The sequence below is a fragment of the Amphiura filiformis genome, chromosome 7, assembly GCF_039555335.1.
Source record: "Amphiura filiformis chromosome 7, Afil_fr2py, whole genome shotgun sequence".
Lineage (NCBI taxonomy): Eukaryota > Metazoa > Echinodermata > Ophiuroidea > Amphilepidida > Amphiuridae > Amphiura > Amphiura filiformis.
This window is the reverse complement of record NC_092634.1, coordinates 4,405,632-4,421,388: the sequence shown is the minus strand read 5'-3', so window position 1 is coordinate 4,421,388 and position 15,757 is coordinate 4,405,632. Positions and strand designations below refer to the sequence as shown.

At 36.9% G+C, this 15,757-nt stretch overlaps 1 protein-coding gene across 2 annotated transcripts in view; it reads left to right on the top strand.

Moving 5' to 3' along the window:
- The window catches only part of LOC140156653 (pre-mRNA-splicing factor SYF2-like), a 39,959-nt gene that overhangs the window by 13,066 nt on the left and 11,136 nt on the right, over nt 1-15,757 (top strand). For both annotated transcript variants that reach the window (XR_011859574.1, XM_072179591.1), the window contains exons 2-4: nt 9,479-9,634; nt 11,556-11,681; nt 14,743-14,860. Coding sequence is in view for 1 of the 2 variants with exons in the window: in XM_072179591.1 (XP_072035692.1) it covers nt 9,479-9,634; nt 11,556-11,681; nt 14,743-14,860 (400 nt within the window). In the remaining variant the exon portion in view is untranslated. The remainder of the gene's footprint in view (nt 1-9,478; nt 9,635-11,555; nt 11,682-14,742; nt 14,861-15,757) is intronic.

Sequence of the window (15,757 nt, the reverse complement as noted above, 5' to 3'; positions counted from 1 at the left end):
AATTTGGAAGAACCCCAGTGTCATAAGATCTTTGAAAAATAACACAAAGGGCAGGAGCTAACTCCTCCGTAGCCAATTGGAGGATCGGCGCTGAGATCCCGTCTGGGCCACTGGCCTTTTGGGATCAAGCTCCCTAAGCAATTTGGCTACACCTTCAGGCGAAATGGTGATATCTGGCATGGTTGGAATTTGAGGAATCGGCTCTTTGGGTGGATTATTATCTTCCTTTGTGAAGACCGATCTAAATTGCTCATTCAGAATTTCAGCTTTACAAACATTGTCCGACTCAAGCTTACCATCTTTCTTGAGTGTTGGAAATCCCATAGCCTCAATCTTGAGGCTTTTTATGAAAGACCAAAAGCTCTTAGGTGAATCAGAACAAACGTCAGCAATGTGTCTCCTGTATGAGTTCCTGGTTTCTTTAAATACAGTTTTTCTTATTTCGGTGAAATTCTCATGATTGCTTGGGTTTGGTGATTTTTGTATGCATTAAACGCTCTCTGTTTACGCTTATGAAGGCGTTTGATTTTCTTATTTATCCAGGGGGTTTGGTTTCTCTTTGAAGCCATTTTGGATGGTATGTGTGTGTCCATTGCTTCTTCTATAGCACACTGAAAATCATTGTACAGCTCATTGACTGTGCTGTTGGAAAACTTTTACTCACAAATAAATCTGACCAATTTTTTAGGTCACATTTGAGAGCCTCTAAATCAGCTTTGTGGTACAAAAAAATTTTGCGAGCTTTCTGCTTATTGATTTTAGGTTTGCAATTTTAACAATGATCAAGGGGATGCTGTCATGGTCACTTATACCTGGGACCACAGTAGATTTTTCAACCAAGGTAGGGTTGGTGGTAAAGAATAAATCAAGTGTGTTGTTCCCACGTGTTGGCTCACTCACACCTTGCTCCATACCAAACTCAGCCTGTATTTCCAATAATTTCTTGGAAAGGGATGGATATTGGCCTCCTGGTTTGAATGAGTTATTTTCCCATTCAATGTCTGGGAGATTGAAATCTCCGCCAAAAATATTTGACCTTTGCTTGTAGCTCTAAGCTTGGTCAATGAGGCATGAAGCTCATTCATATTACATGTAGGGGGGTGTGTTATTTTGCAAATTTCAACTTTTTAATATGAATTGCAGTTCAAAATATGGTATCAACATTGGAAATCAAGAATATGAAAGAATTTTATTCAAAAATGATTTCTAACCCCCTGTACATGCCCCTTGAAAATTTTGAAACAAGGTTTCCGAATTCAGCAGGCTTGTGTAGCAGACGACATTAATGGAAGTTGAAATGGCTGTAAACACTTGATTAAAGTGCTTTTTGCTAAAACTATGGGTTGTGTATGTGGCCTTCTTGATCAGCCAGTGTGAAATTAGTTCCATATGATGACATTTGAGCAATTTTGGACATTTATAGGTTAGTGTGGTGTAAAAAGTGAGTAGGCCTATCTTCGTGATCTTAGAAGCAGCAAGTGGAGAAGAAACTAAAACACTTTAAAATGGAAAGATAGACTTTGTCCTCACAGATCAAACAGCTCATAGTGACCTAGTGAAGGTGTAGAAAGTCTTATTGATGAAAGGCTGGATTCTGGGTTTATGTCTGACCATCTTTTCTGTAAGGTGTAGGCCCTAAGGTCCGTATGCACAAAAGTGGAATTGAGTTCCATCAGGAATGGTCTTTTACTCTTATTAACTTCATAGAGTAGCTAGCAAATTCTAAAGATTTACATGCAAAGTTCAAAAATAATACAAAATAAATAGCTTAAGAAAATGTAAAGGAAAATGTCCCTTGTCCTGGGACTAAATTCAACTTTGACCAGGTCTAACTTTAGACCCGGTCTAACTCATTTGTACATACAGACCTAAGAGTCCTACCAAGCACATAAATTGAGAACAGAATAGGTAGACAAGATAATACCCAAGAATAATACTAATCAACTACTGCCTCATCGTGGAGCAGTTTTACTCAACAGGCACTTGGCTGCATACAAAGTTAATAAATCATGGAACAAGTCCAATGATTTGACATCCACATTTCCCAGTGAGCCTGAAGGACAAACGCTTTAATGACTTAACATATAGGATATAACTCTACCTATCTAGAAGATCTTCAAAAGTAGGCCATATATGAACACATACTTGCATGCATTATCAATGCTTTTTGGATCTGGACTCCCTGAAAACCATATAGTCTAACTATACAGGAGCTCTGATTAGTTTACATCATAATTATAGAGCCATATTTTTCACTAACTAAACTTCAAAACTGATACCAGCCTTTTATCAACTTTATGATGACTAATTGCGTAATGATCCCAAGAACCTTCTTAACATCAATATTCTAGCATTCTCCTTTGTGTCAATGGACAGATTCCAGCAAATCAAGTACATGTAGCCTATGATAATGACATTTGTGTCAGGCATACTCATTTAAAGTAGCAGAATCTTCTCATATATGAAGCCACAAAGATAAAGATGATCGATCATGTACTTGTTTCGGGTTTCAGAAGCAGAAGGGAGACAGTTTTACCTTTGGGGAATGTGATCTTACAGCTGAGCATGCCATAGGCCTATCTTCCATGGATCCAGAGAAGCTTGACAAACCACCGATCCAAAACCTTGCAGCTGTATCTTGAAGATATGCAAGGGACACAAGTCTTTCACTTCTTAAATCAAGTGATGTTTGCAATTAAAAGATCATAGAAAACTGTGTGTGAATAAAATGCCGAAACCTGAACCTCTATTTGAGGAATGTGATGTCTAAGGCAGACTGCGGCTGGATTAACAGACTTAAATGAAGCATTGCACTCTCTTCCAGACAAATAAAAAGTGATATTTATCCTCCAGCTGATAAGCTGTTTATGTAATTGTCAACATATTGTATCAAACTCAGCATTTACAATACAAAATAATTATAAAACAGGCTCAAGAATCACAATTTCTTTCAGTTTCTATGATAATCTACTACATTAAGCATGTGCAAGGCTGGTTGTTACCAAATCTTCAGGGGGCATGTACAGGGGGGTTAATCTACTTAAATTTATTTTTAATGATCATATTCTTGTTTAGTATAGTCGATACCATATTTTCAGCAGCAATTCATAAAAAGTTGGAATTATCACACCCCCCTATTCATATACTCAATTGAATTCCCAAATATCTGGGATCGGTAAAAGGCACCTATGGTGGTGTCCCGAGCTCCCTGGATCTTAATAGTAACCCAAACCACCTCACAATCTGTCAAGGTGAGTTTCAGTTCCAATAATTATGTCTGGTTCATAATTCTCAATACAGACTGCAAGGTCTGCAACTTTGCTACGAATACTGCAAAAGTTTATTACAAGTGATTTAAGAGTCTGTCTTGTGACTCTTGGAGCTTTGGGCTTAGATTTGTTTACACCTGCCTTACTATTTTTAGGTCTACTTGAATTTGACCCAGTTTGTGAGTCACCTAATTTACATGGTGAGGAAGCTGCCAACGGTGGACTGAGTGGCCCGCTGCAATCACTAGCAAGACTAGAGAAACTATTACTGAGCTCAAAGGTTGAATTGGAAAAAAGACTGCTGGCAAAATTTGGTATGCCGCACTGGCAGCAAATCCAAGAAATCTGACTGCTCTAAAGAGCTTCATAAATTGGTGTTGACATGCCCATACACTCAACGTGGTACCATGAATCACAACCATCACAGCAAGTGGCCCTCTGGTTCCACTTGGCAGCTTTCCCACATATTCCACATGGAAATTTGGGTGTATAGGGCCCAGGGTTTGGGTGAAGATCACCCGCTTGCATCAAAATCAAGGTATAATACAACAAAGAACATGTTGAAATACTAGAACTACACAATTTGGTATTACTAGAACATTTGGAAAGTAATGATGTGTGTAGAAAATTGTTAAGTTTGAGTCCTGCAGTGATGTTAATTGTTGCAGGGAGGTACTTGTACTCAAATGATGATGACATGACTAGTAGAGTAATGTTTGGTTAGGTTTAGCGCTGGCAAATGCACCCAGAAACTTGTCATGCACGTTTTCAGATTCAACATTGTTGTTGGATATCTTCCCATGTATGAGTCCTAATAACGATACGATGGAGAATAATATGCTACACAAGTTCATCTTGCAAGACAAAATAATACACTGTCACTGGAAAAGGGTCACCTATCACAAACCTATGGTACTAACTCACGACAGCTACCCCGTTGTACGCCACGGCAATGTTGAAATTATCCTTCCATTACGATGTCAGGAGACGCCATCTTGGAAATAAAATCCCGGATGTGTCCACTGCGCAGCATGTACACATTTCGCTGTAGCAATTTTTCCCTGAGGTGACGAAAAATTGTATCCAAAAATACGTGAAGATAAAGTCAGAAAATAACGGTTTTTCTGCACAAGCCGGTTCTAGGGTGTTATTAGAACAGTTAAGCAAGACTCTCGTCTCTAAATAGGAGCTAATAGAGCTAAAAGGTGACAAATTAGCTCAATTTTCGGCAGCGATGTTCAAACCGATGCTCACTAGACGATGAGGGCGCACACAACGCAGCTTTTAATAGCGTGACGAATTTTTGCGTACACTGCGTGATCACGCCAGCGTGTGCGACTGTGCGTGAGTAACGCGAAAGTGAATCCAACCATGCCAACGCACTCATGATTGGTTAGCATTGTACGTCTCCAAGGTCGTGCGTTCGCGTTGTAGTAGCGAGATCAGCGCATACGATGATTTACGCATTTGTATCTGTTTGTGTGTGAAACTTAGTGAAAACAATTCACCATTTCTCATCCTTTCAAAACTCCAAATTACAATAGGAAATTATTTTTACAGAGTTTAAAGATGAAATTTTCCGATTATGTAAAGTTTTCCACAAAAAAGAACATTAAGCATGTTTTTTAATGTCATGAACTTGTTGAAGTTCAGGAGTTACGACCGTAGCGACTCGATCGACGGGACGCCATTTTTTCGTCTGCTTGAAATTCACAAAATCTCGATTTGGATTTATCCACGAGACTCCACGAGACTTACCTGGATGATGTCATCATTTTGTGGGAAATTTTGTGACGTTTGCACTCATACCAAACACGACGGGGTTTGTTTTGGGGAAAGCCCCTTATTTTTCAGCTTTTTTTAGGTCTATTTTTTAGGTAAGATTTTCATGGTTTTTGGCGTAAAAAGTTGTTGAAATGGAGCAGAAGGAGGTCATTACACCTATATTACACCCATATAATATGAAATTTTAAGAGTATTTTGAAGATGTTTGTGGTCATTCTTCTGCAGAAATCCATCGCGCATAGATGCGCAAAGGGAATTACTGTGATGACCCGTATTTGCAATTGGCCGTGAAAATACGACAATACGGGGAGAAGTGGTGAGGTGGCGGTGCACGTGTTGTTCCTGATCGGGCTGGCGCCGGGGTGGGAGATGTAGCGCATATCGGGTCATGTCGTATGTAGTAAAATGCAAAAGGCACACTTTATTCAAGTGATATTATTTTTGTTACTACTTTTAATCAACTCTATGATACTTTAAGAATCTGTGTAATTGTTTTCAAAATTTTTTTCACTTCCTTTGTATTTTTTTTTCAATACTAAAGTTGAGTAGTGCAGTGTCAGATGAGGTTGACAAGTAAACTAATGGCACTGGCAGAACATGTTCATGTGTTGCATGGGTCACATTAGATTTATGGTTACATATTCATTTGTTTATTTCTTTTAAATTTATTCCTTTATTCATTCATTCTTAAATTTACTTGTTTATTTACTTACAATATTTATTTATTTCTTGGAGGCAATAATAATGCTGTATTGTACGCAAATAATTGACTCACAAAAAAACCCAGTAAACTGCACATGACTTTAAATAGGCATAACCTCCCCATATTTTAAGTTTATAGAGCTGATTCTGGCACCATTGTCTTTATTTTTTAATGCCATTTACATTGATACCAGATTTGTAAGTGTTACTTGTAAAAAAAAATACACATGCTAGACAAATAAATCCAGGGTACCATAAACATAAAATGACAGACAAATTCCGCTACCCTTCACAACTTCAAATAGGTATAACTCCTCCATACTTTGAGCTATAGAGCTGTTTTTGGTACCATTGTTTAAGTTTCTTAATGCTCTTTACAGTGATACCAAATTTGTAGATGTTCCTAGAATAAACCTAAAAAGTGTTGTCCTCGCTAGTTGTAGTTTGAAATACGCGATATACGATCGCGGTTGGATCGAGTGCAGCTGTTGAAAGCTGCGTTCATTCAATTGGAATTCATACATACATACATACATCATCATTTTATTTCATTCAAATCAACATACAAAATATATATAAAAGACACAAAAATTTGAATGAGGAGATGCTCAAAAAAAAAGGCCCAAAGGCCTGAAGCGAGCACCCCCTTACACTACCCTAAGTTACAACATACAAGTACACAAACTTAACAAATAAAAGAAAAAAGAAAGAGGAGAAGAACATGCAAAGAAAGAACCAATATAAATATTTATAACATTTCAATAAATAGACATTCCACAGTTCACACATTAAATTGATAGTTGGGGTTGGGGGAGGTCATTAAATAATGCCTAAATATTAGATATAATTTTTTATTAGACTTTTCTTTATTTGTAACTTAAACTGGTTTACTGATTTTGCCATCTTTATAATTATATTTATCAGTAATATTCCATTTCCTAGGACCGGCAGCTCTTATTGTTTTGTGAGCAAATTCTGTTTTTGTATGACATATATTATAGTCATCGGCATTTCTTGTGTGATACTTATGTCGATTTATCTGCTGCATGAAATAGTTGTCGAATACTACAGGCAGCTGATTTGAAAAATGTTTATGACACATATCATATGGAATTAAGCATATTTATGTATAAACATTAAGTAATTCATACTTTTTAAAAATAGGAGCAGAGTGACATAAATAATGACTATTTGAAATGATTCTAAGTGCCTTTTTTTGCAGTACAAAAATCTTCTCTAAGTATTTCTTACATGTATTTCCCCATGCTAAAATAGCATAATTTATATAAGGAAGAATTAATGTGCAATATAGTGAAAATAAAACTTTCTCTGGTACAAAGTGCTTAATTTGGTTTATTACTCCAATACCTCTGGAAATATTCTTTGATATATTATCAATGTGAGTTTTCCATGTCAAATATCTTTTTTTACATTATTTGATATGTATACGTGATTCTTACTATAGGCAAGCAAGCTTTTTGTTTACAATTTAAAAATATACATAAAATGCATGCATGCAGTGGCGCGTGGCGTAGCTAGGGGTGGGCAGGGTGGGCGACTCGCCCACCCTGGAAAAATCTGGGGGGAAATTTTGGAGCGAGAAGGAAAAAAGAAAGGAAAGGGGGAAGAAAAAAGAAGGGAAAAAGAAAGGAAAGAAGGAAAAAGAAAGGAAAAAAGAAAGAAGGGGAAAGGAAAGAAGAGAAAAGGAAGAGGAAATGGGGAAAGAAAGGGTTAAGAGGGAAAGAAAAACAACAGAGAGGAAACCTGAATAAATAAAAAAGAGGGAAATTAAAAAAACAAAAGGGAAGCCTAAGAGGGATGGGGGAAGGAAAAGGGAAAGGGGGACAAAAGAGGAAAAACAACAACTTGCATGTTTATTGTGGGGAAGCAATTCATGCACAGGGGGAAGGAGTGTAAGAAAGGGGAAGAAATTGAAGAGTATGAAGAAGGACAGAGAATTTAAGGAACGGAAAGTGATTTGAGGGGAAGTAATTTAAATGAGTGTAATGGGAGGGGGAAGGAATGAGAGAAAGGGGAAGAAACTGAAGAATATGAAGGAGACGGAAAGAGAAAGAATGAAAACTTCAGGAACAGAAGCGGAAGTAATTGGAAAGTAATTTAATGGAAGGGGAAGGAATGAGAGAAAGGGGAAGAAATTGGGGAATGTAAAGAAGAAGGAAAGAGAACGAAGGGGAGAAGGGGGAAATAATTTAAGTGATTGTAATAGTGAATGTAATAACTTGTTAAATCCACTCAAAAATATCAGTATTGTTTTATTGTATTGTTCTTACATTGTAAATTCATTTTTGTTTCCTTTCCTTTCAGATAATTCTCAATCAAAACTTTACATCATGGCAAAATTTTCACAAAAAACGTTACAGATGTATGCAAGGAGGCTTCTCCACATGGTATAAAATTGCCCAAAACCAATGAGCTTCTCAGATAATTCTAAAATCAAAAGTTTACATTTTTTACATGTCAAACTTTTCACATAAAAATTTTACAAATGTATGCAATTAGGCTTCCCCTCATGGTGTAAAAGTGCCCCAAACCCATGAGCTTCCGGGGGCTTTGCCCACTGGAACCCACCAGGGGCCCTAAAGCGGGCCCCTGGACCCCACGCCAGTGGTCGCTCCACTCGCTGTGCTCGCTTCGCTCTATTTATTTAAATACACTTGGGGGAAATTTCTGGAGCCTTGCCCACCCTGGCAAAGAGGGCTGGCTACGCCCCTGCATGCATGTATAGTATACTAAATTATTCTCGATCATGAAAGGGTACCTTCTGCGTATTGTTGCGTCAGCGTACTTTTCGTGGAACAACAAAATCGCGCGATCAAGACCGTGGCTGGACAATTCTCAAAAGATGTGATTGCCAGCAAGGCTCCCACTAGCCTTCAAAAACTGCGTCCAATCGGACGCACAACTGTAAAACCTGGACGGGAAATGCGTGTCCCACAAAATTTTTGTGCGTCCGTACATGTTAATGTGTTAGGCAACAGGGAATACAATTTTATTTTTAAGCCCCCGATTATCGGTATTGCATCGCATTACATTGTGTGTTTTGGGAAAAAAATCCATATCTTCAATACGAAAGGTCAAAATTTTCAATTGATCGTCGGCTTCTCATCCCACCTACATACACTTTAAGTATAAATCATCAGAATTATAAAGTTTACTTCGAGTATGGTTAAATATCAAAAATATCAATTTTTAATCATTTGCAATAAAATGTGTATTATATTGCGAATTTCAAAAAATCAAAATTATTTGATATCAGAACAGAAGGACATTCTTCGTATTCAGAATGCAATTCGATATGTCTGATGTGCTCTATTGTCCCACAATAAGTACTGTCCAAACGTTCATACCCCACCCCTTAAGTATTCTAAAAGTGCACACAATTGATGTGTGGGGAATAGATTTGGATTTATGGATCTCTGAATGTCCCTAAAGAAAAAGTAGCCCATAAAAGGTGATTGACCTCATTTTGAATGCAAATTATCTGGATACAAATGAGACAAGTTGTACCTATTTACCACTTTTAGTTTTGTCATGTGGTATTGAAATATTGTTGTGATTGTTTTCTTGTACCACCAGGCATTTGTTCCCAGGTCTATATCATCTACAGCTGGTTTCAGTACAGCAGGTGCGAGTAAATCTACTACATGTACATACAGGCACTAGTATTGACAAATGTTGTGATTGTTTTCTTGTATCACCAGGCATTTGTTCCCAGGTCTATAAAATCTAAAGCTGGTCCTAGTACAGCAGGTGCAAGTACGTCAGGTGCTAGTGCTGCAGCTAAAGCAGCAGCTAAAGCAGCAGCAGAGAAGAAACAGGACAGGATGAAACGATTGAGAGAACTACATTTAAGAAGAGTAAGTGTTCTGCTTGAAAGTTTGCATGGCCAATTTTAGGGTTGCATGACTTAGTCGCCAATAGTCGTAATCAAGGCTATTAGCAGTAGCCATAACTTTTGACTATGACTAGTGCTAGTTGACTAATGAAAGCTATCTATATTGTGTCCTCATACCATGTGTGAGATTTTACTACCTTGGTGTGAGAGTGTGAGAAAGTGCCCAAATGCGTGAATGATATTCACATTGAATGCATGAGAGTTGACAGCGCGTGAGAGTTGACAGCCCTGCCAAACACACCCCTGCACATAAAATGTTGTGCATACACACAGGTCAGTCGTGCTAACTGTTGAATCATTTGCACGGTGTGCAGTTGGTTCTGTTTCTGACCATTGACCAACAACATGTAGATCTATGTATAAAAACTAGTGGCAACAGTATATACTTGTCTCGATCCCAGCCGGTTTGTGTCCCTCTGTCACTAAACAAACCGTCTGGCGACAACCCCGAAATCATGATCGCTGATTGGTTAATGAATTTCCAAATAAAACTGTTTTCAATTGGCTATAGGACGTGACTTGTGTAAGTGACACTTAACATCTACTATTTGTAGATACCGCAAACGCAAAATATACGCTAGCTAAGCAGCCACTGAGGCGCCAATCGTCTGATATCGCCTTTCATGTACGCGACTTGCAGCGCATACTCACATCATCACATATGTTGTGTGGATTTATGTAACCGTATAACTGTCACTCAACCGTTGCATGCATTGAAGCCCGGCACTGACTGACAGCAATTCTCAATCAGAAAATTTTCTTATGACGATGATGAGCCAATCAGAAAAGATGTACTATGAGGTTGTCATCCCTTTGGATCCATCCTTTGGTTCCCCGCTGGTCAGTTGGAACAGATTTTCCCTGTTTTTATATGAGGTTGTCGCCAGATGGTTTGTTTAGTGACGAAGGAGCACAAATCGGCTGGGACAGAGACTATATACTTCCTATTTTATTGTACTCTATACTTAAATAAAGCATCCCTCTTCATTACGGATGGAGTGAGCTAGAATGTTGATTACATCTCACAGACGACAACAAAATATGTTCGAGGAGTGGAGTTTTACGGAAATTGTTGTATGCATGTAAAATCTGCTATTTTGGGCAAAAAGTAGACTTATTTTGACTGAAACAAATGCATGCAAAACAAGGAAAAAATTGCAACAAAAAAGTAATTTAGTTCGATTTTGGTGATTTTGCTGCAAAAAATCTACCAACCAACCCTACTTGAAAGGTCCGTCTGCCCGTAGAACAGGGTTTTTCTTTTTTCGTTGCCATACTGAAACATTGATTATTTTTACACATTTACGGTGCCTTTACAGATAGGGAGAGAGCTAATGAAACTGTGAACCAAATATTTAATTCTTGATCATGAGAGCATGTGCCTACTACATACACTGCATCAAACATACTCTTTGTGGAATAACATGATTGCGACCTAGTCTAGCGACTACCATATTACAAGACTGATTGGTCTCAAACTGTCACGCTTAACGTCCGTTCATACATGTTCTATGCCGCAATTGCTTTGCAGTACCGTGTGTTACCACACTGCATTGTACTCCCAAACACCCACATAATGTTATCGCAATCACAAAAGTTAAATACATTTAAACTTTGAAATGTGATTAGTTGAAAAGTAATCAGTATATTGGGAGCACGCTGCGATACAAGTATGAACGGATAGTATGAACAGATCTTTAGTCCATAGCGTATTGTAAAAGCAAATATCTGTGCGTACAGACAGCATAGTATGAACAGACCTTTAGCCCATAGCGTATTGTAAAGGCGCAAATATATGTGCTTACCATATCAAGAAGTAGATATTCTGAGTAGTATGTTATAATTAACAGCTTAATCAATTTTGTTTGTTTGTTCCCGTACAGAATGAAGCTAGAAAACTGAATCATGCCGAGGTAGTGGAGGAAGATAAGAGAAATAAATTACCTGCCAATCATGAAGCCAAGAAAAGAAGGGCAGAATGGATTCTACAGGATGAAGAGAAAAGAAAAGTAAGGTTTTAAGGGGACAAGCAATAAATCAGGGAAAATTATATTCATTTACAGGGAAAACTCGTCAAGAGAGAAAAAAAAAAGTTTTGTCTCAAAGCTCCTTTGATGGTCAAAATCTGAATGTGAAGTTTTTGTTTTTTTAATTATATTTTCGTATATATTTTCTATTTATATATTTTCTGGAATAAATTTCTGTTAATTGCTTTACATGACTGCAGTTGAAAGTTTATATTCCATTAATGTTCACAGTACGACAGCAACTTAGCTCACTTCCGGTAATTTTTACCGGCGTGACCTCTGCTGTTACGTAACGCAATGTTGAAAATCAGGTGGCAAATATTGAGCCCATAGATAAGATATGAAACATGAGTATAAGGCAAAGAATAACGTGTAAAAGTTGAATTATTGTGGAAAAATGAATACTTTTGGTGCGCAAAGTAGACTAAAAAAATGAGGGAAAAAGCATGTCACGATCACTAAAATGGTTATATCTACAGCTTTGAGGAAACGCCGGTCTAATGCTTTTCTGTTGTGATAAACATTAATTAATCACAGCTTGTATTAAAATTTCAGCGAAAATGAGCAGTGGAACAACCTAGTCGTAGGTTGAAAAGTTGCATTCTTTGAGTTCGCGTGACGGTAAGCGCACGTTGCAAGTGTCACGATGCTTCACGAAATGAATCCCAGCCGGCGCTGTCTATTATACATGTTATATTGATTAATATAGCAATTAAAAACGTCTATTGTTATATATTTTATAAATATGCAAAATACTCTATTGTGTAACAAAATATTGTAGTCGTCAAAGAAGGTAGTATCATCTCATTTAACTGAAGTACAAGCAGTTTTGAAAAGATTGTTGTTGAGTGAGATCCTTGAACATGTTGAACGAGAAATAAGATCGCCCGAACAAGTTGCGATGGCTTAGTGGACAGAGCGAAGGTGTGCAGTGCGGAAGGTTGAGAGTTCGATTCCCATGTTATCTTATCGATGATGTGGAATTTTTCAGTTCGTTTTACTTTTCTTTTTTCCTCTCCCTTTTGTCTTTAATATAGGCCTAATGAATGTCAGCTTGAAAGCCCACTTTTTTCATGATTTATTTCTTGTTCATGTTTAAGCCTAATCCTACCTTCGAGTTCATATCTTTTTAAAAAAATGCATTGAAGTTCAGTAGCTTTCAATATGAAATAATCAAATAAAGCATGTCAAACTTAAGTAATTTTTAAAAGTTCAAGAATATATATAGGCCTATCAAATAAAGGAACGTCAACACAGATTTTCACGATTTTTTAATTGGACTAGACCCCTCCCCTATCGGCAACATATTTTATGAGCTTTTATGCATACAAACCTAATATTTTGGCATATTTGTAATTTTTACACAATGTCCAACTTACACCTCGGATTACACCTAATTGGAATCAGCCCTAGTTCGTTGTCTAGATAGAGCAACTAACTTTGATGTCTTATTAAGACTACTCCCCATAGAACACCACAGTTAAGCGGTCAAGATATTAAGTGTTTTCTTTCATTTTTATCTCGCTACAAATGCTTCAAATGTAACGTGAAAACCTTCCTGACAGTTATTTACTAATATTATAAATATTGTTATAATTTTTGGAATAACAAAACTTCAAATTTGCCCGAAATCGTATATTATGGCTTTAATAAAAATATGAAAACTAGGATTAAAAAATATGAGTTAAAATCGAATCAAAAATCAAAGAGAGGTGCTTATGGGTTCGAACCAAGATCGAACTTCCAAATACATGTATTTACCACTAAGCCATACCTGAGATATGATTAATTCGGTGACAATAATAGCAATGTTATTCCCAATCAGTGGCTCACTCGTGCATTCTATTTCTGGAATGAATTAACACCGTCCAAATAATGTAACACAAACCTTTATGCTGACTTTCAAAATTGTTTGAACGTTGGGAGTATTATTTTCAAGTTAAATAACCAACAATGGACAATTGACAATGAAAGTTTCTTTGCAGGAAAAACATCGGCCGTACAATATATGGCGTGACAGTAGTCACGCACAAAGATAAACATTTCAACATGTTCAATATACGACTACGAATATACCCCAACCAAAATTCACGAAATTTTCAGGCAAGCTAACTTAAGATATTCTATAACATGACACCCATTTTTGATTTGTGCGCTTTTTCTTGCTTGATGATATGAACATTTTGTGTTCGTGACATGCAATTTTTCTCATTTTCCGAGCTACTTTGGACATGTTCAAGCTTCTTTTTTTCCATTTAATTCAACTTTTACACGTTATTTGTTGCTTTACACAAATGTTTGATGTCTTATCTGTGGTCAGGGTACATGAATGGAGCAATATACGACCTGTGTCTTCCATTTCTGGAGCTATTTTGATAAAAAGCGTTTGCCGGCTAAAATTTCAACATTGTGTTACGTAACCCGTGTTCACCAACCCGTATAAATTTTCTGTCGAACAAAAGAGGTCACGAAGTTGCTGTCGTACTGTTCAAGCTTTAAGTGACTTGAATTTTCAGATCAAAAAAAAATTGGGAGAAAAATTGATTTATCAATTTTTATCAATATTGAGTGGTCAAATAAATGTTATATGACATAGTGACGTATGGGCTATCCATCACTATGTAAAAACAAACTGTATTTCAGATGCTTTTTGTACCATGTGTGAAGAGTTACTGTATGTGATGTACAAAATTGTTGCCGATCCTGTTCTTAATATAATACTGACATATGCACCATATGCCTTTTCCAAAAATTTGAATGCATACATTGAAATTAGACTTTGTACAAGTCTTAAGACTTGATTGACACAGCATGTGAAAAACACCCTAAAATGTATGTTTTTGGCCCTTAATTCATAAATTTGGCCAAATAGTCACATTTAACTTGCATTGCCAGTTAGTACTAAATGAATAGGATTGAGCTGTGTTTCATTTGGCAGGAGTTGTTTTTTTTAACAAAAAGATTAGTGCTGTATTTTTCTGGAATGGGGAGTAGACTCCCATCATCACTTGTTCTATATTTCATTCCTATTTAATATTTACAGGAAGCAGAGGCAAAAGGAGAGGATTATGATAGAATGAAATTATTAGATGTATCTGCTGAGGAGGCTGAAAGATGGGAGCAGAAGAAAAAGAAGAAGAACCCTGACCAAGGATTTTCAGGTATGTCTCTATAGGGTCAGTCCATATCAAAACAGATTGAGTGTACACCCACCCTCTTGGATTTTACTCTTCTTTGGCTCAGGGGTACCTTTCATGGATCCCTAGGTGAGGTCACAAGAAAAAAATTCAAATTGCATTTCGTTTGCGAATGGCGGGCAATCAAAGTTTGGCGACCTCGACCAAAATTGGGAATTTAAGGGTCAAAATGACAAAGTGCTCTCTTTGAGGGCACTTTCTTCTTAATTGAATCAGTTGTGATCCTCTTTTTGAATGTGGTCACTCACTGGCTGTGTCTGAAATACCTAATGCCAAAAAGATAGATTTGAATTTCGTTGGGATTTCAGAGGGGTCAAAATCAGCACTTCGTACTGTTCAATCAAATTATCTTGATTTTGAAGGACCCATGATAATGTCACAGTGCACTTATAGGTCCTAATTATGTTCAGAATGGATTAACCATATGCCAATGTCTATGAGCAATTAAAAAAAGAGAGAAATTTCTAGACCCTACAGAATTTTAGGCCACCCCTAAAGTGGTTCAGCCACAAATGGCACTTAAAATCGGCAAATTTTGACCCCTAATAACTTTAGGTGTACACCAGATATGAATTTCTAGTCTTTTGCATCTGAAAGAATGTAGTTTAATGTTACTAGGAACATAAGATTTGTTTTGTATTTTTGTGTTTTAGTATTAAGTTGACGCTTTCAAAAATAGTCATTTTTGCCTAACATACCATGCATACAGGATACTGTACAATATGCCAATTTTAGTATGATATTTTTTTATATTTTTGATCACTTTATAGCCATTTGTATTATTTATCCTGATATTTCAAGTTGCTCTTGAGTCAAGTAATAAGAAAAAACTACTTTCTAATCTCTGTATGGATTTTTAAG